Raw genomic sequence first — 27,127 nt, forward strand, 5'->3', positions numbered from 1 at the left:
AATGCTCACCCTCAAAAAGCAGCTCTCCCGCATAATCAGTGACAGTCCAAACCCTGCTTATTGACTTAGAAGTATTCCTTGTTTTGCATCATTCGTTTCGGATTGCCCATTTATTTTTGACAAAAAAAGCTAAACACAGAATTGGGTCACAGTGACCTGGAAGGCTACCCCGAGACGGATATAAGTACAAGACACACTTCCATTCACCAAAAGTGTTTCAAAGGGTTGTATTTTTAACTGGAGTGCCGAGACGAAATCCATACAAGGATGGGATGAACATACCAGACGTGGGAAAGCGAGGCAACGATGCCACCTGCTGAGTGCTCAGTGTAAAATAAATAGACGGAGTTACAGTGTGGCGCTCATCGTCCGAGGCATAATGAAAGACACCTACATTCGCAAAATACCAAAAAAGCATCCGGTATTTACTCACTGTTAAGCGGGGTACCCATTTACCCCCGGCAAGCGGCCGACGCTTTCACTCCGTGCAGTGCGCGCGTGGGAGGGTGAGAACGCGTGAGCGAGCGGAGCCACTTGGGTTGACAGGCTGCTTACGGTGATTGTTACGCTGATTGTGGTACGTTGGTGTAAATGTGGCTGTATTTATTAAAGGCTGGAGCTCCTCTAAAGCCAACAGAATACTGCCATTATTTTTTTGCTGTATATTGAACGTGACCACGGGTGTTAACCGCGAAGCTGTACGTCACTTCGATCCTGGAGGTGCAGAAGAAGCTCCACTGCGCTTCTCGAGCAGTCTCTGGAAGCTGAAGCAGGAAAGGTTAAAGACACGGCAACGGAGCCCGGGGAGTATTCCACCATGCAGGATTTCTCATTAGCCAGATAACTTAAGCCAAGTGTAACGATTGCCCAATAGAAATGTGTCTTACCTCTCCTCCTATTGGACAGTTTTTTTTTACATTTAGCTTAAGTTATCCAGCTAATTGCTTCATGGAATACCCCCGGGAGTACCCCCGGGTCGCACATTTTGGCACAACATCCACGTGTACTGGCAAACACTTGCTGCATTTCAAAAAGAAGACACCAAACATATATTCCATAAATTATACACAGTAGAACAGGGATAGGCAACCCTGAAGTAGATTATATACTAAGATGTATACCTTCCCGGCAATTTACTTGTTATTCTTTAATTTTAATCTATAAATAAGCGTGCGTTACAAAACTGAAATGAATTCGGCTCACCTGTAAATAATATCGTACAGTAATTTAATTTCCTATTTTTCTCCCCACAAGAGTGCGCCAATGTGCTAGACTCACATTTCCGTGGACGAGGAATTAAGAAAATGTCAAGGTGATCTAAGGGTATATTTTAAAAGGTCTTTCTGTACTGGAGGGTTGCTAGTACTAAATCATTTCAATGGCAAGCGTTGCCTTGACATGCCTGTTCATGACTGTGACATTTGTGTATATTATTAATAATAAACCTATTGATTTATGCTTAAAAAGGAAAATTCTATCTATGTACATCCCTGAAACTAATACCTGTGGTTTAAATCAGTTTGTCATGTTGTTCAGATCGTTTATGTAAAAGAAAAACAACGATTAATGTTATTCAAGCACAGTTCTAGTTTGAAGTGTAAACTTGAATAATGTGCATATAATTTTCAAAAAGACATTTTAAAGAATCTGCCTTCAAAAGCTATAAGTATTACAAGTATATGTCCTGGCTGAAGGATCAATAAAATATTTAGCCTGGGAAAAAAATCAGTTAATGTCGGAAAACATGCCAGTAAATGTAATAAGGTTATGTAATACTTTATGTAATACCTCTCATTTACATATATTATTATTGACATGCAAAGCAGCTTTGAGACCATATAAGAGGTGTCTGGCTGTTGAATGGCACTGGAATGGAATGACTGTGTATGTGAAATGAACTGCTTTCAGCGATGCACAAGTCTCCATTAGACCAATTCGCTGAAATTTTGTAGCCGTGTCACTGTAAGGGTACCCATGCTGCCATGATCAAATTTAGGCTTTCTAATATGATGCCACCTATCTGCTTATTATTTCTTAACTGGAGCTCCAAAGGTGTAATTGGAGAAGGATTTACCCTCCTTAAGGCATGGGGCAGAAAACACTGTGACTCCAGCTCAAGTATCTGGCTGTGCCCACAGGTTGCCTGGCAGTCAGATTTGACAAGATGTCTAGGGGTGGTAATATGGGGAAATCTTTCAGGCCATCCTGTCTTGCAGGTGGTGCTTCAGATAAGACCATGCTGTCCCACATAACAATATCAGTGTGCTGATGGAAGGTGGACAGAGATCCATCAATTCAAAATATCTACCTAGATATAGTATAACTCCCTATGACTCTCTTAAATACATATACTTGGGTCTTGAAATAAATGCATTATTATTATTACTATTATTTATATTCATATGTGTGGGTGACAGTTTTGTGTGCTGGGAACAGGTGAAACATGAATGTAAGCACATTTTATGATGGCCTCTTAACATGGGTGCGCTGGATGGATGAGTAATTTCAGTTGGTGAAAAGCGAAGTGAATGACAGAAAGAAATATATCAAGCTTGTGGATGTAAAACAGTCTAAAGAACTGAAGGAGTGAATTACATATTGAATTACATATTGATAAAAACTGTAAAGTGTGACTGCAAAGCATTACATAAATAACTGGTTGTTAATTGGTTTTCAGTATTATATTTTGATCCTTAATGCTGGCATTACGGTGTAAGTAATTCTTTGAGGACATTAAGGTCAAATATATTTGCCCCCTAACAGAACAACTGGCCTCAGATTGGTCCCCCCCCCCCCCCGAATTGGACTACACTACCACTGCTTCTTGCAAAGAATCCAAGCTCCTAAATCTGCAAACTGTGTTGGATTCTGGCCCTCAGGGACTGGAACTGGGAAACCCTGTCCTAAACCCTATTCCTATGTCCAAGTGTTATAAACAACAAGGTGAATCTTTCAACAGGCCACCTTTTTTCTCAGACAAGGGGTTTGCACCTGTTATTCAGTGTAAACAGAGTGCCATGCACAGGTTGCAGACGATTGGCCATCAATAGTCACAGCTCTCTGGGAACTCGGGAGCACCAGCTTGGCTTGGCAGCCCATAAAACTGCTGCCTAGAGGAAATGGATGAGCCTGTGGCAGATCATGGTGGTCAGCAGCTGCTAGGTGCAGCAGTAAATCACTCAGGCAGGTCAACAGATGGTGAAGTGTAATGTCCAAAGCAAAACATGTAATGACTATGTGCTGGTGCAGGTACATATGCACCTTATACATCTTCTAAACTCTTTACCTGACAACTATTATAAGGAGGCAAAATTATATATATGCAGTACAGTGCAAAAATCTTACGCAGTGAAAGACATGTTTCAAGTGATATGTTGTTAATGTTTAGTGACATGTTAGATTTACCTGTTTAGAGGGTCTGTTGTGTGTATGTATGTGTGTGTGCATGTAATGTATGTATGTGAGTGTGCATATATAATATATATTTAATTAAGATTAATTAACCTAATTAGTTTTTAAAAGTTAGTGAGATTATTGATCAGCTATACGAGGTATGCTAGTGGTTGAGTCAAGAAATACATGGCTGGACTGTATGACCAATGGAAATAATGGGGTGATTTTAGCAGAGGTTTTGAAATGGCTAAGCCAACACACTCTGATAGGCATAATAGCATCGTTTTACACCAACATGAAGATCAATTAAACATCATTTCGTTGGTTGCCTAAGGCTTTTGCACAGTACTCTGTGTGTGTCATATGTATATGTGTGTGCGTCTGTGTGTGGGTCTGTTATATATATATATATCCATCCATCCATCCATTTTCCAAACCGCTTATCCTATTGGGTCGTGGGGGGTCCGGAGCCTATCCCGGAATCAATGGGCACGAGGCAGGGAACAACCCAGGATGGGGGGCCAGCCCATCGCAGGGCACACTCACACACCAGTCACTCACACATGCACACCTACGGGCAATTCAGCAACTCCAATTAGCCTCAGCATGTTTTTGGACTGTGGGGGGAAACCGGAGTACCCGGAGGAAACCCCACGACGACACGGGGAGAACATGCAAACTCCGCACACATGTGACCCAGGCGGAGACTCGAACCCGGGTCCCAGAGGTGTGAGGCGACAGTGCTAACCACTGCACCACCATGCCGCCCATATATATATATATATATATATATATATATATATATATATATATATATATAAAATAACAAGCTTTGACTTTGACAGGGTGTGGTTCTTCAGCTAATGGTACTGTCAAATCGTATCACAACTGATAATTTCTTTACTTTGCTGAAACTGCCAAAGGAACTGAAACAGGAAACACCACCCAGGCTAGTTATGGAAGCATAACTAAAACAGGAAATAATAGCAGTGTTTTAAAGAATGGATTTTAGATTGTACACATCCTAAATATTGAAACATGATTGGTTGCGGTGCTGCAGTATAAAGATCAATACACTGAGTACACCTGTATCAACTGGAAGAATTAAAAGAAACATGAAAACAATCAGTTTTTCAGCTTGACATTTGAAGTGAATATTGTAGGTAACATGGCAGGTAAAAAAGACATATCACACTAGCTGTACTATGCATTTAAACCAAAGAATGCAACTTCTAAATGTGACAAAATAAGCAAATCAATTGTGCACAGGGTTCTACCTGCACTGTGACAGATGCAGGAAAAAGAAAACAGTATTATTAATTGCATTGAATACTATGTGTAACTACTTTTCCCATTTAAGATTCTTATGTGACTTATATCACCCCTGGGCCTTGAGAAAGGCCCTGAACCCCAGCTATTCCAGGTGTGCTGCACACTGGCTTACGTCTCCTTTGATCCCAGAAAATATTGCTCTTACTTGTATACATATGTGTGTTTGTATCTGTGTCTTCAGTGGATAGCAGCAAGGGGTATGCATAAACTGAAGAATGTCTATATACCTGTAATAGGAAAAAACCTTTAAAAATACAAAAATGTTAATTTCACAGCTAGTTGTGCATTTGTTTTACCTAATTTCGCCAGGATAATTGATCAAACATACACTTCGTATTATCCGGTCTAAATATACAATAAATTTTACATAGATATCTCTAGCGTTCATACGCACAGCTCAAAGTAAATGGAACGAATTGTGGTAAGCTTTATTAAGTTCCTATTACAAACGTGAATTTGCTTGTAGACGTTTTTATCCCTCGAACTTACACGTTAAAATTTGTTAATTTGTATACTTATAACGTATTTCCATTTTGCTACAAGATAAGGCTAAATTCAACCGCAAATTAGAAATTTAAGTGAAAGTCATACAACCATGGTTCTCCGAAGCTGCAGTGGCAGACCCTGATCTACCGCGCGTTTCCGACCACGCAGGAAAAATTGAGAATGATGTTAGCCATAATTGTCGTGTTAACGTTTATTATTGATGTGCAGAAAGAATGCCAGGTTATCCACAGTGAAAGACACAGTACACAGCCTCCGCAGCTTTTTATTTCAGGAACTGACTTTTCCCCTTGTTTTACAGACAGCCTTATGGGCGCACTGACGTCACGCACCGGGATTCCAAAAGCGTCAGTAAGGATCGGTATTGACGTAATCGGAGAGACAACCCCCAGTGTTTTGACCAAGATCAACGTCTCAATGGGTTTTTTCTCTTACGAAGAAGGAAGAGTCGTTTGGTGTAACAGAGTGGAAATGTGGCGTGCTTTCAGAGGAAAAGCGCCAAAGCATTAGGATCAGGTTTCAAGTGGAGCACAGTGTTTATTCCCTGTGCGCTCTGCTCCCTTTTAAGGATGCCAATAATATATAAAGTGAAAAAAAATAGAAAGAGGAGTATTCAGAGAAAAAGGATGAGTGATGTGGGGGCTGGTGCGGTAGGTTCCGGTCTCGTCTGCCGTGTTAATTTTTACAGGCAAGTAAGTTGACTTGCTGTGTATAAACATTTAATCTACAACTTATATGTTATATAAGACCATTATTTTGTAATACGACATATATATATAGTCAAAGGCGCCTGCTGAATAAAAGTAATGTAACTGAAGCATAGCATGCGGATGTTGTGTGGGGGCGTCTTTAGTTCCTTTTTTGAGCAAGGATTATTTATTGAATATTAATAATAAATGTTTCTGGATCTATGGTATTTTTAGGAAGCCGTTGTAAAATTTCATAACCCTGACTTCGGATATTTTTGGTTCCATCTATTATTTATACGTCTTGGTAGCTACCGCGCGGCTGTCGGAACTGGCGTCGCTCTTTACCCCCGTAGCGTGTTTTCGTGTGGCGGCGCCTGTAAGCATGAGCTGTTCGCCTTCGGAGCTGCTATGGCTGCACGAGTTACAAACCCCAAAGACTAACCTTCACAGTAGCTTTAGGGAAAAAAAGCAGAATGATTTTCTTCCATTCACTATGGAGCAATTAGAACACTTTAATTTCACCAGACCTATCTTATAGATTCTTTGGTATTTTTACTGAAAAGTTTATAGTTTTACTAAACGTGGGCGGGGTCATACAACCATTTTAAAATTTGTCTCTTTTTCTGTGTAGATTCTTAGACTCTTGCATTTCCACTTGTATTTAGTATTGGGTAGTTAACTTGCTTTTCCTTTGTCAGCATCGAAATTCTTCCTAGTTAAGATGAATGTGCTCAATACAGAAGTTGGAGCTGGAACCTTGAATTGCATCAGCGATTATGTTTTGCTTGTTTTCCAAGAATTTAGTTGGCACAGGGAATCACTGGGAGAGAGCCAGTGTCTGGCTTTCTAAAATAATCTGTTTAAGGGAGTTAAACTGGGATGTGGCACAGCAGGCTTGAAATTCCCCCAGGGACACGGTGTGTTGATTGATACTGTTGCACTCTCTGAAATGTCACAAACAATTGCAGAGCCGATACTGATATGCATAGATGCCTCAGTGGCAAAGCGGCACTAGGCCTGGGTGCTGAAGAGTGGGCAGCAGTCATGGACAAGAACATGATCCTAATCACTAGCCACTCATCTTCTACCTGCTTATCCTGGTTAGGGTTGGTGGGCTGGAGCCTATAGCAAGCAGCGTTAGACTGGGGTACAGTGCATGGCAGAGCATATGCACATAATCACACATTATTGGTAACTCCAGTTAGCCTGTTAGCATTTAGCTATGGGGGAAATCCACATGATAAGGGAATGATGATGAAAAATCCATGCACACTAAGCGGCAATGGGAATCAAATCCCCAAACCATGAGTCACATTTTTCTGTACATCAACAATCCACTTTTCTGCAACTCTAACATTATTGTATTTTTCAGGAAATGACTCTTTCATCGCAGTAAGATGTCAGCTGTGTGTCCTGCATGCCACCCCCTGCAAATATGGAGGCTGTATTCAACATTATATGGGCATGCAGTGTTTCAGTATTCTGGACCTTTTGCACAGTTTTAAAGTATGTTGAAAATATTTTCAAATATGCAATGAAATTTTGTCAGGAATTCTGAAATATACCTTGCATTGTATTGGTAAATTTGATTGCAATCGGTGACTGACCTGGGCTTCAGACTTGTATTTTTTTTGAATGTGTATTCTTTAGAAATAATAATAAAAAAAATGCATATTTGTATTTGCTTTTTAAATGTATATTGAAAAAATGTCACCTGTGTTAGCGCTTTCAAGTGACGCTAAACTAATGGCACTAATCACAATAGTACTGCTATTGCAGACATTACATCCCCCTATACAATCCCCCTATAGCCTACTGTGGAACCCCAAGTTAAGTTATGGCAAAGTGAATAATGTTATTTATTTTGTAAAATTGTATTAGACATTATCCTAATGGTCAGAAGTCGTTTTTGACATGTTGAATGCAGAAGTGGACAGGAATAAAGATCTGATTGACTCTGATGTGAATGAGGGCTATCCTGTGTGGTACAAACCAATAGAAGAGCTACTATGGCACAAATTGCAGATGATCATCACGGGAGTAATTTGCCATAGTCAGACTTGTCGGTCCTGCACATCCCACAGACACATATGCAGCCGCCCACGTGATGCAACAGAAAACAGGATTTATTGGACCAGGCGACCTTCCCATGCTCTACGGTTGGCGCTATCGTGCTGATTGTTTCAGCGGGAGACAGGGGTCAGCACAGGCATTCTGACTGGCCTGCTTATGTGAAACAGGGCTCTGTGTGTTCATGGTTATTTCCTCCTCGCACCACTTTTAGTTGGTTCTCATCATCCTGGCCGTGAGCACCGTAAGCTTAACCATTTTCAAGATACTCTGCCCCAATTGTCTGGCCATAGTGATCCTTGTCAAAGTCACTCAAATCTTAAATCAATGCCCCATTCCTTCTGCCTTCAACATATTGAGTATATGAGTACTGAATATTATTTTACTACTTAATTTGCCCCAGACCATGACACACATCATTTTAACTAGATGGTTGACATTATTTGCCTCATGTGTGGTGATTATAATGGTTTGGCTCATTGGTGTATAATGCATCGTAAATATTCACTAACAAACATGCACTTATACCTCACAGACACAGGTGACTGCATTATGCAGCAGTGCATGAGCTGTGTTCCTGGTCACTGATAGCGATCACCACCAGCACATGGCCAAATATTGACTTCTAATGCTTTTTAAAATGTTGGCATACCCAGTGAGGTAGAAATTCAAATAACTTGCATTGCTTAAGTTGCATAGCTCTGCAGTCAGGATATGGATGGGTGAATGTAGCATGTGCAAAGAATTCTAAGTACTTAAGCGCTTAGTCAGAAGGAATACCTGGATGGACAGTTGACTGTAGAATTAGGAATGAAAACTTCTAAAATATAGGGTAACTGATGGCATACCAAAAAGATCAGGCAAAAGATTAGAAAAATTAGATCATATCTCTCATAGTGAAGTCAATTTTGATGCCTGTATTCTGTTATCAGCAGAGTAAATCGAGTGATTGTGGACTCAGTACATGGACAAAAGATATGTCCTAACAGAAGTACAAATGTCCACATTTGGACTTCTGTGTTAAATACAATGTTTCAATATTTTTGTTGTAATAGTAAATAAAGGCAGTCTGTAAATGTCAACCATCTCTAGTCTAGCCTTTGATGATACTGAAAACTAAAACGTATACTGTCAGTTGAGTTTTGAATGTGCAATGGCAGCATTGTAACTGTGAAATATGGTATTAATAGATGGGTATTAAAACGAATCTCAGAATTTTGAGACACACTGCCCTCCTCCTCCAACTTGTTGAATAATAAACATATAAATTGTGACAATAAAAAGGTTCCAGAAATAAAACCTTCTTAAAATTTACTATTTGTGCCTTTTTGGGTGTTGATTCTTAGTCTCTTGCATTTCCAGTTGCATTTAGTAGTGGGTGGTTAACTTGCCTGCCTTCATCAGTATTCAAAGGATGTATATAACCCTGTTCCCTGTTCCTACTTTGGAATATGAAACTTTCGTGGTTTAGTTCAAGTACTGTACTTCGAGCTACCTTAGTAATTAAACATATTTTGTATTACTAAGAAAGATGTTAAGAACTCTGCACCTGGGTACTGTTAATTTAAAAAATATATTTCTGTTAATTTCAATGTGCACCTATTTTTAACTGATTTGTTGAAGCCTAATACTAGTAGTTGGGAGGCTAATTTTAGAACAGTCTATCGACAGTTCTCTTACGTCAATGGAATCCCACGTTTGCGTCAGCTACGAAGACTTCTGACTGAGAGCGACCCCATTGGCTCGTCGCTGGAAACTTCTCCGCCCCGGCACTGCCATGTATGGCTCGTGGAACACCTGACGTCACGGGAAGAATAAATTGACTATAAATTGTCACGAAGTACTGAACTGGGCACCACTAAACAGGTTTCGTGGAGCAGTTTACCGACGATCGCATAGACGCTTTGTTTTTTGGAATACAGGCATATGGCTTAAAATCCATTCTAGAGAATAAAGCAGGTGGGTGACTTCGACAGTGTTTCCATATGTAACTAGTTGCTGCGATCATTCATGCTAGCAATCTGTAAATGCGATGTAATATATATATATATATATATATCTATATATTGGAATCACAGTGTTTTCAAAGGAAAAGTTAAATGATATAATAATAGTATGGGTTATCAGTATAGGTTCTGCATATATTTTTACCGTACTTTTAAACGATGTTTTCTGTCATTTAACTTTCCGTGCACGGCGCATCAGAGTGAATGAATCTCCATGGAGTTTGAATATGTATAGTTTACAAGTGAGAGGCTCACACAACTTCCAGTTGACTTTAGCAAGTCTGTTACTGAGTTGAATAACCAAAAACATAATTCTGAGTCGGATCATTGAAAAGTACGAACTGTCACTGTCACCATGAAGCCGATTTCCCTTTACCGAGTGCAAGCCACGTTAGTTTTTCTAATAATATACACGTCTTCTTTTGACAAGTGATACTTTTGTTACATTTTGGATGGGTGGAACCCAAACAACATAGAGTTCCAAACTTGTTTACGTTGTTCTAAATCAAACAATCAATGAATCGCTCTTGCTTTAGTAAACTCAGCTTTAGTTTTCCAACTCAGACCAGCGTCGAACTGTCAGCCTGTTCGCTCCATTTCACATTAATGGTTGCAGTGCCTCGCGAAGTGTAGTGTGCACGATAAAACCTGCAAATAACAAGTGCGTTGGAAGCAAACCAAAATTCTGTTCTTTAATGAGAGTTGTTAACTTTTACGAGTGATGCATCCGAATATTTCATTTTAAAAGTACGTATTAAGTTGCGAAATAAATTATACACTTATATCCAGTATTATAAAATCATGTTATTAAGTGTAAAATTTGCAATTGAACTATTTAATTAAAATGAATGTGCACGGGAGAAATTTGGAACGCTAGGACTTGACCTGAGATCGCACATGAATCTGCGGTGGGAAGATCTGGAGGTCCCTCGGTTACTGAGCTTCATGGAATGCGCCCAGAGAATTTCTCGTGTCACATAGTAGGTCATTATATTCGCACCACCTTCCTAGGTCACTGTTATTTTTATCTTTGGGGTGTGTACAGAACTGGTGTGGATGATCAGATTCGGGTTTAAAATAGCTTCTGTAGTATTGGTAACTGAAAGGGTGGGCGTTCGGATTTGGAATGTGTGCGCTTTAAAGAAAATGGGGAACAATTAAGTCGTGTAGGTGAGGTGAACATAACATTTCTCGGGATCCCTATAGATAGGGGTGTTGCCGGGTAATTGTGTTCTTTCATTTGTGTTCTAAGCATGGGTTTTTTAACCTGGGGTTTGTAGAGCAGTTGCAAGGGACAGAATGCTTTTGGAGAAATCACCTGCCAGTGTAATAAAAGGGGAGAAAAAAATCTTGAGGAGAAAATTTTGAATCTTGAGCCTTAGTTCTTAGTTACTTATGTGATCATGCATTCATGGTAAGGGGTCCTTAGCTGTACTGTACTGTACGATTGAAGATCCGCTTAAAATTCAAACATGCATTTCTGAAGTCGTATCACCTGCATCTTTGGTTTTTGTAAAGGGGAAGCTTTTTGTGTAGTTATGCTTAAATTTCAAATCCATTTCCACAATGAAATTGAGTAAAGAAAACGGCAGAATTTTTGTGATTTATTGAAATGTCTACTTTTGCAGTTTGCGGTTTTAAATTTAGTGGTTAATTAGATTGCTCTGAAACAAAATAATGTGACCAACATCAACTCTTGATTCAGGCGTACAGTTTGTTAAATAATTGGGTTTTGGTAATCAAATCTCTACAACTCTGAGCAGTTTTATAGCAGACTGCTCTTATAACAGGTCTGGGAGTCAAAAATAAATTTCTGGCTGAGTCATGGATGAGATAAGGATTTTTATTGGGTCATATCAGGTGAAGCACGGAGTTTTGGCCCGAGTGCTGAAGCAGCTGATGCAGCAGACATCTGCTGGAGGTTCTTGCTGAAACCTTTAATGTATGATGCATTTCTGATCCTTGATTTCCTTGCATTTCATGATGGGAAAGGTTGTTGGTAGCAAGAGTGTTCTTGTGTAACAAATGTGTAAAAAAAAACTTCTACTTATTTTGTAGAAATGACCTGTGTTGAAGCTCAGTATGGAACTCTGCCCTATGAGAACAACTACTACATCTCTGAATTCTTGAGTACCGACATCACTGCCAAGTTGGCCATGGACATAAGTGGCCAGCAGGACCAACCTTCCACGCCCTCCTTGCCAAGCATTAACTCCTTGGTGGGCAGCTACGCGGGCGAATTTGATGCCTACCCCTGCCAGATCTCCTCGCCCATGGCTTCCACCAGTGTTACCGCTAGTCAGCCGTCACCCTTCAAGATGGATGACTTCCAAGTATATAGCTGCTACCCTGGCACATTTTCCCTGAGTTACCTGGATGAGACTCACTCCTCCTGTGGTTCAGATTACTATGGCAGCCCCGCCTCTGCACCCTCTCCTTCCACTCCCAGCTTCCAGACCCAACCGGTGTCGGCCTGGGATTCTCCCTTTAGTTCTTACTCCCCTGGTGCTGCCTGTTGGGTTCCTGACAAGACGTCACTGACCCAGCCGCCATCGTTCTTCACGTTCAGTCCTCCGGTGGAGCAGCCTTCCCCTTTGGGCCAGCAGCAGCCTTCTCTAACAGACCGGGAGCCATTCTCCCATCCCCAGCAGCACTCCTCGGCCCTGCCCTTCGCTCCCATGGGTCCAGGTTCCCTGGATGGCTCTGCTCTGATGGAAGAGCCTGTCTCCCCGAAAGTGCGCAGCCCCAGTGGGAATGAGGGCCGTTGTGCTGTGTGTGGAGACAGTGCGTCGTGCCAACACTATGGAGTGCGCACTTGTGAAGGCTGCAAGGGATTTTTTAAGGTAAGAAGTCTGACGTCCTTTTTCTTTTTTTCATAGATATTCTCAAAAAGTCACTTATTTCTTCTCAAATTTATTTGATATTTAAGCACACTTGAAGCAAATTTTGCAATTCATCCACAAAATCTCCTTTGAGGCATCTATGTGGTGCAACTTCTTGGCAATATTACCATTTTATCGTTGAATGCGGCAGAAAAGGCAGTCCAATGGTAGATCAAACCTGTCCTCTTTGTTTTTAGCGCACAGTACAGAAAAATGCCAAATATGTGTGCCTAGCCAACAAGGACTGCCCCGTGGACAAACGGCGGCGGAATCGCTGTCAGTTCTGCCGTTTCCAGAAGTGCCTGGTTGTAGGCATGGTGAAAGAAGGTACAGATTTTGTATTCTGAGTTTTTTGACTTTGATATCAACAGTGCGTGTTCCTCAACCTGACCTGACCCAATATGGTTTAAGGCACTTTGTCGTACTCTCAGGGATGCTCAGCGTTTTCCATCCCCCCCCCCCCCCATTATTGCACCTCTCCTCTACAGTGGTGCGAACAGACAGTTTGAAAGGACGTAGGGGTCGCCTTCCCTCCAAACCGAAGAACATCAATGACAATTCATCAGCAGCTCCTACAGTCAATATCATTGCCTCCCTTGTCAAGGCGCACAATGACTCTGACCCTGCCACTGGGAAGCTAGACTACTCCAGGGTGAGATGCATGCATGATGATAATGTTAGGTTGTGATGGCTAAGATCTAGAGTTATTAGAACTTAATTTAAATGTTTTGTTGAAGAATATCAGACTTATTTTTTTCCGTTTGTTGACCGGTTGCCAGTACACAGAGACCATTGCCAGTCTCTCAGAAAAGGAGGATGCCAGTGACATTCAGCAGCTGTATGACCTGCTAACGGACTCTATGGACGTGATTCGCAAATGGGCAGAAACTATACCAGGCTTCACTGCCTTCTGTCCCGAAGACCAACAGCTTCTCCTGGATTCTGCTTTTGTGGAACTCTTCATACTCCGTCTAGCATACAGGTATGACCTCACAAATACTCTAAACTAGCATTGCTTTGTATGTTCATCAGATAAACAACAAATGAAAAGAAATATGTGCAATACACCTCACTGGACATGAGAGCTCACTTTTAATGAAACCTATATTCAACAATGTCATTAGTCCTGGTTAAACTATGGAAAAGTTAAACGTTACATTTTAAAATGCATTTATACATCATAACTGACTAATACTTATGCTTCATCTTCTTATTATAAGGTTCCTGATGCTTAATTGAAGACATGAAATATTTTCCTTCAACTTAAGACATAAAAAGACAATCATTCTAGTTGGTGATGGTGACCTTTGAAAGTAATTTATGTTTTTTCCTCTCTGTAGATCGACCTCTGAGAAGGACAAGCTGATCTTCTGTAACGGTGTGGTTCTTCACCGGATGCAGTGTGTAAGAGGCTTTGGAGACTGGATCGACTCCATCATAGACTTTTCGCAGAGTCTTCACCGCATGAACCTGGATGTGGCCTCGTTCTCTTGCCTCGCTGCCCTGGTCATCATAATAGGTAGGACTGGACACGTGGCCTGAAATGTTAAGGCGACATTACCTGATCAAGCTGTCACAGTGGAATATTAAAGAACAACCTAGGGCAAGAGCAACTCAATATTATTTTGTAAATTACTGTTAGTTGTCGGTTGTTTGGATACCCATCTACCAAGGTAAAATCTGATTACAGCACATTTGGCAATGATGACAGTGTTGCTCTGTAACACCAAAAGCGAAAGGGTCTCCCGCATTAAACCCTCCCCCACCTCAATGCTCTTCTTTGTGGTTTAAACCTTCACTTCGCTCATCGGTTTCAGATCGCCACGGCCTAAAGGAGCCCAAGCGCGTGGAGGAGTTCCAGAATCATCTGATTTCTTGCCTTAAGGACCACGTCAACAGCAGCTGCACCGAGCCGAGTCGGCCGAACTACCTGTCCCGGCTGCTGAGCAAGCTGCCCGAGCTCCGGACTCTCGGCACACAGGGCCTCCAGCGCATCTTTTACCTGAAACTGGAGGATCTGGTCCCTCCACCTCCAATACTGGACAGAATCTTTATGGACACGTTGCCTTTCTGAGGCAGTGAAGGGGTAATGGAATACCGCTCCCCACCTTTAGATGCGCTGAACAGAAGCAAAAATAAAAGCACTGGATAGGTAAATCGATTTGAAAGAATCAAGATTTTTTTTCTGGGCATAGCCATGTTTGTCTGGAATACCCTGTCTCTTTGGACCACGTTAGCTGATTTATGAGGAATCCAGGTTCTACTCTCCCACTCGAAACTCCGAAGGGGATGCTGACACGTTACTTAAATGTTATCCTCTGGACTTCTACTGCAGATCTTGGTGGAGATCCAACTATGTGATGACCATTTCAAACTTTTAAAGCACAGTAGTTTTGTCAGTTTGTGTTTTGTATCATGAAAAGACTAGCACTGCCAGTACAAAGTATGGTTCTTATGGTAAAGTGTCAAAAAAGGTAACAGGTGCTCATTTGCATAATACATGCGCAGGTCAAAATGACAGGAGAGAACCATCTGCTGGTATGTCCACTATCAACAGTATTAAAGTCTGAATAATAAGTGCCCCCCTGGGCAGGAGTACTGTTAATGGGGCAAAACCCTGAATGATTCCTGGTGCCCAGACATGGACAGGGGCCTTGGGTTATACCATGGAGAGTTTTTGCCAGGGGGCACAGGATATTTAGCAGTGTTGGGGCCATGCTGGAATGCATATGTCAATTTCAATCCAAATCACAAAATGCAACTGAAGCTGGGACTGGAAATAAAAGACTATGGGGAACAGAATTGGAATTGAATTCAAATTTCAGGGAGATTTAAATTCCAACTCCAGTTCCCTTTCCTGATTTGGATTGGAATTCCAGTTCCAGAATGGCCCCAACCCTGTATCAAGCACTGGCTCTGCCATTGGCACTGCCAGTTCACATATAAGGGGAATTTATTAGACCAACACCAGGTGATTAATTTTTCTTTGTAATGTTCATGCAAACTAATTGAGGGTCTAATATTTCCATAAACTTTTACATATGCCTGAGTCAAAATGTGTTTTATCCTGCAAGTTATGCTCCCAGCTGGTAAGAAAAATCAGACAAAAATTGTGGCAGTTTACTTTGTGGGATTTAGGCCTTAGCATATAATACAAAGCCTTAATTTAGTCTCCAGGATATTCAGGTCTTTGTATGTTGGGTTCATGACCCTGCACACTATTAAATGGTTTGGGTGACGGTGGTTTACAGAAACTGGTTGAACATGTTATTTTTCTGAAGAGTGATGACATCTTTTGGAGGCCAGTGAAAATCTTGGATTCCACATTATCCTTTTTAAAATAGAAATATTCTACTGTTTGTCTATTATTGTTACATCTTACAAATGATGCCTTATGGAGAATATTGACGAATATTTTCACTTGAGAGTTGTTTTTTCCAGAACTTTCAGTGATGTCGATGTTGTATGTGACAGAACCACGAGCAGCTATAAGCACTTTGTACAGCATTTTGACAGATGATACTTTTATTATTATCTTTAGTATAGGTCTGTTGTGTGTGTGTGTGTATATATATATCAAGAAATGTACACATAAATAGGTAAGCACACATGCAAATATACTTTATTTCAGTAGTGTTATGGCAAAACCTGCATTTTTAGGGTATTTTCTTCCATATCCACATTGTCAGGTTAATATCTTGAAGCTTACCAGCGAATAAAACTGAACTCAAATACTGCATTAAAATATATCACTATTTTTGCTAAGGTATTTTTAAGACAATATCTTGTCAGTAAATCAGTAAGAATGAAATGTATTCATATGTGGTTATGTGGCACACATGGTATATATGCAGAAAATTACATTTTAAAATAAACATACATGTACCTAAAAGAATCTTTTTTGTGATGTAATGATTTCCTGGGTTTCTAGTGCTACCTGTACACAACATGTACAAACATGACAAATGGGAGCAGGGTCTCGAAGGTGCATCTCGAAATAAAATATTACATTATGCAAAATCAGTGAGGAAAGCATTCAGGCAAATGGGTCGTGTCATTAACCTGAAGTAATGTTCTTGTCCTGATGAAGGTTAGGCATCACTGATCAGACACAGCAGGGCACACTGGCATGGAAGGGGGGGATACTGAGGCACAAGTATGATGGCAAAATTATCAGCAAAACAGGCATCTTATCCAGAGCAAGGATGAAGTTTCACCAAGTTTTATTTTTGAATGCACATCTAAACACACACTCTCTCTCTCTCTCTCTCTCTCTCTCTCTCACACACACACACACACACATACACAGACACACACAGGTTTGTAATTATATCTTAGTGGGGACTCTCCATTGATTTCTGTGGTGAAAGCTCTAATCCCAACATAACGACCTTAACCCCTACCCAGCCCTAACCTTACCCATATGTGACCAAACTAAATATGAGATTTTTGACATATTTATTTTTTTGATTACATTCACAGATCTTTGTGGAGACCCGAAAAATGGACCCCACAAAGTAATATAACCCTAACCCCACACACACGCACACACATATATGTCTACATGTCAGGAGGTCTTGTGCAAATGTCTAACTATACAGCTTTTATGAGTGCATTAATATTAAATAGTGGGAACAAGAATGCAGTTTCACTCTATTTACATTCAAAATCATTAATTGGCTTTTATGCAACATAAGCATAAAGAGGCACTATATGAAGTATTATTGATGAGATAACGTCAATTCTAACATTAAACGACTAAGCAGGCAGTATAGAAAGGCATAAACTTTGATGAACCTCAGGAGGTAGAACGGTGTGGGTCCCATGACGGCTCAGCTTGCTAGCACCAGATACAGATCCAACTGAAATCGAGTGCATGGGGGCCAGTGGGGGCGTGAAATGAATAATTTTGGAGGCGAAGAACATGACATTTACTGGTGTTCTAATGAGCTGAAGTGTCCAGCTTGGTGCAAGCTGGGGCAGAGTGACTAGAGGGTGTCATGGAGCAGCAGCTGCTGTAATCAGTGCTGGGAGGTTGAAGTGTGTCCAGTGAAAGTTGTACCGAAATTGTGGGTTTAGGTCGACACCGTACAGCTGTGATTCAAAATTTCTTTTATAGTGCCCCTTACATATTAATATCTTAATGTTATCATGCACATCATGGTGGGTGACATTAGTTTATGCCCTTCACAAAGCAGTCGGACACCACAAACCCTTACGTTGGCTTTGATACCTTAAAGCAATGATTAATTAAAGAAAAAGATACTGTGTACAGATTGATCCATGACGACGCAAAGACAACAGAATGGATGCATTAAGCAAATAAATATTCAGATCAATAGAGGAAAAGTTAAAACTTTCTAAGGGGGAAAACTGTCGTCTGCGGAGGTCAATGAGAAAGTTGACACTAATGAAATATCATTATGGAAGTTATATTAAGATCATAGGGGGAGCCGGACAACCCAGGGATAGCTTGGCTTGGCTGGTGAACAGAGAGGAAATTGCCCAATACCGTGGGGAGGTAAGCACCACTATGTCTTTTGGGTCAGCATTTGCCAAGTGTTGACGGACTGCTCTAGAAATAACAGAGGGTTTGGCCTAAGCCCAGGAAACAGGGCAATGCCGACTGAGTCCTGCATTCCTGACACTTTTCTGTACAAGTGTTTCTGCTTCTGCAAGTGTCATTTACAGTAACAGTGACAAGGGTATGCAGGTAAGTGATCAATAGCTACACATTAGCCAAGGTCAACTGTCTAAACATCGCTGGATCTGAGCACAAAAATAATAATTCACTGTACCGCTTTGCGTGGCTTATTGCAGTCTATATTTATGTTTGGCTTTTAAAAAGTTAAAAAAGATATCGCACCTGTTCGAAGTGCACTATGTAAACATAATTTCTATGGCTATCAAAAGTTTAGGAGCAGTTATAGACTTTTAATGACTTTGGTTATAAAGTCCTTTTTGGTTACAAAGTCCTTTATAATGCATTCATAGAACATTCATAAGCAGCATGTAAGTGTACCTTAACATCCTAACATACCTTAACAGCTGCAGTATGCATTAAAAATAAACATCATATGATAACAAACATTAAAATCACATAAACATACAATGTCTGTTATTAATGTATAATAACATATATATAGACTGTAGCATCAGTATGCTACAGTGTGTGTGTGTGTGTGTATATATATATATATATATATGTCATACCCGGCTTGTATGATCCTCGTGTGTGCCACGCCCCCCTGATTATCCACGTGTGCTTCCCTGATCGTACCCAGCTGTGTCTGATTATGTTAGCCCAGTCTTGTGTATTTCAGTCCGTGTCTTGCCTTGGCTCCATGTCCGTCATTGATGTTTGTCGATGCCAGTGTTCCGTCCTGCCCTTACCCTTCATTAAATCACCGTTTTGTCCCGTATTCCGCCTTCCTGCCTGGTCTTTCCTGCCCGCCTGCCCGTTCGCCTTATCCGTCCACCGCGAATCGTTACATATATATATATATATATATATATATATATATATATATATATATATATATATACTGTATGTAAAGCACAGAAAACCCCATACATTGACTTGACTTTAAGTCAGCAGCTATGCGCCACTGAAACTGGCTACTGTCTGGTGATGCATTGTTTCAAAGCTGTTAGAATGACCAGCCTGGCAGAGAGAAGTAATCCGTGTTTTTACCTCTATATGACCACCTGCTAGTACATGGTAGCCAGTTGCATCATAGCTGGGTGTCCTACCTCTCTTGTACAAAGTTTGCAGTGGAAGTACAACTTGTTTTACAAATCCATAGAAATCCATTGCATATGTTCAGTTCTTGCAGTTTTAATATAAAACATTTTTTTTGTATAAGAAACAAAGCAATTTTTTGTATGTGCATTTCTTTTTCTCTTCTGCTCACTTTTGCAAATGATTCCACACTCACAAACATCGCAGCCAGCTTACTCTCACCTACTGAGAGCAAGTTGAGGGATGCATAGAGAGAATTTGCCCATGGGATCAATAAAGTATTTATTATCATTAAACATGCTGATAAAATATCTCACACACTTCTGGGAAGGGCCTGAGGGGCAGTAGGACACTCATCTTGAAGGAAGCAATTCTGACCCATCAATTATAAAGCTCTGCATCAGTAATGTCAGGGGTGCAACTGGATTCACACATTGGCAGAATATCCAGAATTGGTCCCTAGAAAAATAATATCTCAGTCAAGATGTGGCACTGAAGATATATAGATGTGATATTACCAGCATGATCATTCCACTGACTCCATACTTTCTGAAAAGAGTAACAGCTGATTACCTAGCCAACTCCAGGGCAAAAAGTGCTGTATACTGCAAAACCCGCAGTAGCAAGAACATGGGAATTCAACCAATAAAACACACGCAAAGATTGGGTTCTGCTTGCGGTGAAGCCTTGAATCTGGGTCAAAGCTGAGCTATGTTCTCAGGGAAGCAGGGACAAAAAAAACGATCCAGGACAAATCCACGAATTCACAGCCCAACCATGTACCTAATTTTGATTCGCATTATATTAAATCTGAGATGCGATCAATAGAGTTAAGCGAGTAAAATGGAGATACTGCTATATCCACACATATTCTAAAGCCAAACATATTGCGTAGCACCATTGAAAAATCGGAATGCAGAGGCTGGCCTGTAGTGAGGGGCACCTTTCCTACAGCACACCAAGTCTTCTGCCATGGCATTGTGTCCTCCATTGTGTGCATACCTTTTGGGACAGAGAGTGCTCTGCTATTTTCAAACAAGCCCCCCCCCCACTAATATTTAGCATGGGTGTTAAATGACTCCGTAGCTGCAGGCCCCATGGTGAACTTCAGGCAAAGGATGCTGGGATGCCTCGGAAGCCCGATCCACATGGACCGTGGAACATGAAAGAAACAGCGACAGGCATTCTCTGCTGAGTGACGGGTTTTATATGTCAGACACTATATCCATATCAGCTGATGGCACATGAGCTAAAGAGCATAGGGCTCGTCACCAAACAATTGCAGAGGATCCTACTGCTTCCTGCTGGAGTAGGACGTTTAACATTAATTGCTTTACATTTAATAAAAATGTAGTATAAGCAGTGAAGTTGTAGTATAAAGCATATGCTAAAACAAAATAATTTTAATGATTAATAATATCTGTCTCCAACATATTTCCCTAATACTGGCAGATTCGGCTTACTGTATTTGGTCATTTCTTAGATTGTGTGATATAAAAATGCATTTGTTGAAAGTGGGAATAGTATTCCTCAGAAGGTTAATCTGCTTTGGTCTTTTATAAACCTGGACCTAAAATGTTGTCATCTTCAAAGACTGTGTGAAACAGAAAGTGTCAGAGAGGGAAGAGGAACCCGCTGTTGTATGTTCCTTCCTGACAAGAATCGTCTGGGACAACAGTGCTATTGAATACAGGAGGACTCTGGACCAGCTTCGGGGCACAGATACACAGAGGAACCCTTGATTTAAACAATAATCATCTGTACAAATTCATGATGGTTCCAGTTGCCAATGTGACGTAAAACCAGAGAGAGGAATCTCATTCTCTTTTTTTCTGGAATCATAAGGGATTTTTTGCATGCGTGGGCTTTGGAAGTACTGAATCATAAAACATTTTTTAGTTCTCTTTAGGTTTTCCTGATTGGAGAAGAAAGATTCTCTCAGAGCAAAAACCAAGATACTAACAAGAGCTGCTGTTTGGGGGCCACTGCGATGTGACTTTGAGGAAATATTCAGCAAACATGGCCTGTTGACTTCCTCATTGTTCTGTTTCAATTCTGTTCCTTTTATTCATGCAATTTACCACAGAATAACTGTTCACTGGACTCACTCACAAGATAAAAAGGAGGCTATTGCAAATTTGGTTACCAAATCTAAATACAGTCACAGATATACTTCTCCCCAGGATTTCATTTAAATCAAGTCAAGTTTATTTATATAGCACATTTAAACATAGCAATAGTTAATCCAAAGTGCTGTACAATTTAACAGACCCAACTGCTATTTAATAAAATAAACAAGTTGTAAGAAGCAATACATCGGTAACACTTTAAGGCCATGCTTTTAGTAATTTACAAACACATTCATAATACATTATAATGCATTCATATAGCATAAACATGATTATAAATGTTTATAAACATATCATGTTATAGTGTTTATAAGGTATCTATAGTACATTATAGGTGAGAACTTCATAAACCATTCATAATGCATAATACACATGGCTATAAAGTGTCATGCCTTTTCATAAATACAGTACCTATAGTCATGTTTAACACTTTATGAATGTATTATTTTTTGTGATTAATGTATTTATAAATGACTAAAATCATGGCCTACAGTGAAGTGTTACTTCATAGACAACATAGAATATTACTACTATGGAAAGAGTAACAGCTTACTTGTTTTGTCATAATCTATCCAGCTCTTGCTCCTGTATACTAACTAGCAAAGGCCCAGGTTAATGGTCATAGTTATTATGATTGTCATGCCTCAAGCCAACTGACCAGCAGAGGGCAGAGTGGAACAGTTCTTCCATGCACCCCAAAGCAGCCAGTCATCGAGCCTCTGTCCAAGCACTTACCTGCATGCTCTAGCCCTGGTGCTTGCCTAGCTGTGTTTGTTCAGAGAATGTTCAGTCAGCTACGTCCTCTAAGCTGCTCTGATGGTCCAAATCCAGGTTTGAATCCTGAAACTATAGTTTAGTAGAATGTTTATCTAATGCCAGCTTATAAAGGCTGAAGTTTTACAATAAACACATTTTATTGAACATTTTATTGTACATGGCATTATAGATGAACACTTGCATTTATAGTGTCTGCAGATTGTTTTGGTGTAAATCCGGCTCCATGAATTACCATGAACCTTAGTGATGATGGATCTTTGTAACCAGTAGTCTAACTCACTTTCAGTCTCGAGGAAATTAAAAACCTAACAGCAGTGACTACAGACAGTGTTATAAACCAGCCAATGGCACACTATGTCTGACATAACACCACCCATGGTACTAAACACAACTTTTGGCTTTGTGGGTACATTATTGATAATTAGGATAGCATTTATGTCATGGTTGCAAGGTTTTGTGTCATTCTTTCTCCTTATTTTTACATGCTTAATTAGGTGTCCTCTGTACCTTTGTAGGTTATTATTGCTTGTATAGTTTGAGAAGACTGCCTTATGTTTCTTTAATTGCTGGTAACTCTGCCATGGTGGGATTTAAAAGAAGGTGGGGCCATGAGAGGCAATGAGCCAGTTACTTTCAGTTGCTGCCTCAAGCACAGATCCCTTTTTCCCTTTTTGTGGACTTTTTTCCTTTTACTTAGTTACATCTGTCAAATTTGTTTTAGCACTTTATGTATGTAAGAATGTTGATTTCAACTCTCATAAGTACCAGAAGGAAACCCGCAAAAGATAGAGGAGAATATGCAAACTGCACACACATCCTGGAACCAAACCCACCCCCCGCTGGAAATGTGATGCAACTGCGCTACCCACTGCAAGTGCTGGTCTTACATAGACTGAACACCTGACTTATTTGTCAATACTGCCACCTGTCAGTCAGTAAAAGAATTGCAATTAGGTCAGACGTACAGCCTGTCGTACAGAGAGGGTTACCAGGTCCGATACAGTTGCGAGGTAATATTAGGAGGTTGCGGGTTTTTGGGCTGCTTTAATAATATTCCGCGGCAGCGGACTGTAAAAATGGAATCAATTATAATGAATGCACGCGGTTCCTAATCCTGAGTAATACTGAATCGCTAGTCACCGACAGTCATTTACGGAAAATCTATTTTATTCCACTATAAACCCAAAATTAGCTACATCAGAAGCGTTAGGGTAGTTTGCAGACCCTACAGACTATTTACAAGGTAATAAAACTATTACATACATGTCCATGAGTGTGCAGATGTGTCTCACTCCACCCAGCTGACTAAAGTTGGCAGCCTAGGGAAAAGAGATTTCTTCCATCTACGTGATTGTGTTTAAGTGTGGTTTTAAAATGTTGAGCATCTGAATGTGATCAGCATACAAAATATTGATTTTTCCTTGACCTGGCAACACTGAGTACAGACGGTTTCAATTTTAACGCCTGACCATTATTCTCTGCAGAGAATTAGAGCAACCAAAGAGGTGGAAGTGATTTTTAAAGGTACAAATTAAGACCTTAATCAGATTTAATCTTGTTAATTCATCCTATAATAAGAATATTGTAATCAACAGTTATAATTATGCATGTGTATTAAATTGACTGCAAGAATTACAGATAAGAATAGATGATTGTCTGAAGCAAGAATGTGAGAATGATATGTGGCTGAGGACAGGAGGCCTTGTAACAATGTGTCATTTAAGAACATAGCATTATGTAATAACTTGACAAAATGTAACAAATTTTCACTTCAGTGTGTAATACCACTCTCATTTTGTAACAGTATGTCGTATTTTGTAATAGAATGCAATATGTAATAAATTTTCCAACATTTTCTTATAAATTATTACATATTGCTGTAGTTATTACAAAATGCAGGAGTTGCACTTTTTAATGATGAAAATGTAGTAGAAAATGTAGTACTGTGCATCATGTAATAAACAACCAAGATGCGTTATTAGAGGCTAACAATCTTTAGCGATGGGTGGAGTATGAGCCTGATATGGTGACATCTGGGGGAGGGTCTGGGGCTCCCAAGCCAGGAAGCAGGGCAATTCCGAGGAGTTATATGGTAAGGAGACAAACCTCACCTTGAGAAACAGCCTCAGGGACGAAAGAGGACAGAGAAAAATATCCAGGAGTCCAGGAAGAAATCTTGAAGCTGATGGCGTGTGAAGCTCCTTTGATTGATCAAGTACTGTAGTGCTGTATCGGAAGCCTTCTCTTGCCTCTGTGTCTCTATTTTGTAAAGACACATCAAATATAATGCATATATGAACAAGACATTAGACAAACAGGCTACTATGCTAATGTGTGAATCTATGTATTTACACATTCATGGGGGGGCCAGCCCATCACAGGGCACACTCACACCCCATTCACTCACACACGCACACCTACGGGCAATTTAGCAAGTCGAATTAGCCTCAGCATGTTTTTGGACTGTGGGGGGAAACCAGAGTGGAATGAATTCATATATTTGCTAAAACATCGATATCAAACAATAGTAACAATCCCATGTTAACCACAAATTGTAACATACAAATGATTAATGGAAACCACTACCCTAGAAAACCGATGGGACCTCATGATCTGACCTTGAATATGATGTGCTGTCTGGATGCGGGAATTTGCAATCTGTAAGAATTTGGAATCTGTAAGTTACCTGATAGTGATAATATCTGTCAATGTGTAGCATAGTGGTTCACACCAAACACCGACTGAATAACTCACACATAGGCTGTATTTTAAATTCAGAATTAATGAATACTGGTAGTATAATGTATGAAGTTCCAGATGGATATGTTTATTATCAAAATATTGGGAAATTTTTTTATCTAAAGTCGAATCTAATCATGGATCATCACAAAATTGTATGTATCTAAAAGTAAATGCCTTTAAGCTCCAAAATTGCACCAGTATGTCGTCATAAACCCAAACCCCTCTACACACACCTCTGGACCAGAACTCCAGCAAGACGTCACAGGCAATTGTCCCAAGTGTCAAATTCACATTCACATAGCCCTGTCTCCAATGCACCACACATTATCTGGGACACACAGAATCTGACAATAAAATAAATCTTTATTCATCCTGAGGAAAAATATTACACCACAGCATAAATTTCACTATGCAAAAGCGCGTGAAAATAAAAATAAAATAAAAAAAATACAAGCATAAAGAAGGATAAAAGATGTAAGAAGGTAACTAAATGGGAGTGCAAATGTGCAAAAGGTATACTTGTGCAAAATAGAATGAAATAAACTTATAAAAAATTAAGAACAGAGTCCAGGAGTGATGGGAACAATGAGAATCAGCGCAGCAGCAGCTAACCTTGGAGGTTAAGTCAAGTCAAAGTTTATTTATCAAATATGCAACAGTATGTCAAACAGCAGTACATGAAGACAATGACATTTATTTCCCTGAGCCCCCTATAGTAAGTGATAGATATATAAAGAGAATAAAATAAACAGCATGAATAACATAGTGAAAATGGAAATATGAAAATTGACCGTACCAATAGACTGACGAATTAGAATTTAGTGATTGTCATTGTTGACACACCAGAGCACACAACGATCACAAAGCCAGATTTAAGGTCGTCTGTGCTAAATGCAAGTTAACCAAGATCAAGTCCATTTCAGCAGGAGCACCTTAAATCTGTCAAGTTATCCAGCTGAGCAAGAACTCTAACTTAAGGATACAGACCCCAGAACAGGTCTGCAGAAATGCTGATCGCTCAGGAAACCGAAGCAGCCAACCCTCTCCATCATTAATACACTGGGGTTCATGTACCTGTTTTGAGCAGAAATCCAATCATCTCCATAGTCTTGCTGATGTTTTGGGAGAAGCTGTTCTCCTAGCACCATGACGTCAGGAGTTAACCTCATCGCCGTAGGCAGCCTCATTACCGGTGCTGATTAGCACCGGTAATGATGGAATTTGACGACAGTCATGTGCGAATAAGGAATAAAAGTGGACCCAAAACACATCCATGAGGGGCTCCAATTTACAGTTAGGGTAGAGGTGAAGTTGTTGCCATTTACCACATATGAGCATCTTTCAAGAATATCAAAGATTCAATTATAGAGATAGTGTTCAGCCCTAGGTTCTGGAGCTCAAAGGTGAGGCTGAAACCAAATGAAAATGCCTATTCAGGTTTGTAAGCTTTTATAAAGATAATGAAACATCTTATTTACATCCAATACTTGCCACCAAAGTAATAGTCACAGTTTTCCTAATCCTACCCATCAAATTCCAGCTGCTATTCACACTGGAAAGCATTAGAAACCTTCCCAGTAACAGTGGATGATTTCATGTAGTAAGAAGAACCAGAGACAAGATTACTATAGAAACTTTAATGCGTGTCGATGAAATTCAAAACGTGTGCTTAAGTGGGGGGGGGGGGAAATTAAAAGCATTGTTATTATTGAAAAGCAAAGGCTTAAAAAGCAAAACCTTAAAAGAAAATTAAAAGAATCACTTTGCTTCTCCTCAGAGATGAGTAGAACAGCGGGCCCACAAAACTGCCTCTAAGGAAGTGAGAGGAAAAAAAATAAAATAATAAATAAGTTTAAGCATT

At 40.1% G+C, this 27,127-nt stretch overlaps 2 protein-coding genes and 1 long non-coding RNA gene across 8 annotated transcripts in view; 2 read left to right on the forward strand and 1 right to left on the reverse strand.

Annotated features, from left to right (window-relative positions):
• The first annotated feature begins 5,178 nt into the window (after positions 1-5,178).
• LOC125744396 (uncharacterized) lies at positions 5,179-7,879 on the forward strand. The gene is made up of 2 exons (XR_007398359.1): positions 5,179-5,921; positions 7,291-7,879. It is a non-coding gene; the product is annotated as an uncharacterized LOC125744396 (long non-coding RNA).
• A 1,929-nt stretch (positions 7,880-9,808) lies between these two features.
• On the forward strand, positions 9,809-16,771 carry nr4a1 (nuclear receptor subfamily 4, group A, member 1). The gene is made up of 7 exons (XM_049016129.1): positions 9,809-9,947; positions 12,053-12,837; positions 13,074-13,203; positions 13,365-13,528; positions 13,656-13,858; positions 14,217-14,395; positions 14,694-16,771. Exons 2-7 carry the CDS (start codon positions 12,055-12,057, stop codon positions 14,948-14,950), a joined length of 1,716 nt encoding a protein of 571 aa, XP_048872086.1. The 5' UTR covers positions 9,809-9,947; positions 12,053-12,054; the 3' UTR covers positions 14,951-16,771.
• Positions 16,772-26,888: 10,117 nt separating this feature from the next.
• zgc:56699 (uncharacterized protein LOC405758 homolog) overlaps positions 26,889-27,127 on the reverse strand; it is a 236,272-nt gene continuing 236,033 nt past the window's right edge. For all 6 annotated transcript variants that reach the window (XM_049016153.1, XM_049016154.1, XM_049016156.1 and 3 more), the window contains one exon: positions 26,889-27,077. In XM_049016153.1, the coding sequence (XP_048872110.1) occupies positions 27,076-27,077 (2 nt within the window). In that variant the 3' untranslated portion in view covers positions 26,889-27,075. The remainder of the gene's footprint in view (positions 27,078-27,127) is intronic.

The sequence above is a fragment of the Brienomyrus brachyistius genome, chromosome 6, assembly GCF_023856365.1.
Source record: "Brienomyrus brachyistius isolate T26 chromosome 6, BBRACH_0.4, whole genome shotgun sequence".
Taxonomy (NCBI): domain Eukaryota; kingdom Metazoa; phylum Chordata; class Actinopteri; order Osteoglossiformes; family Mormyridae; genus Brienomyrus; species Brienomyrus brachyistius.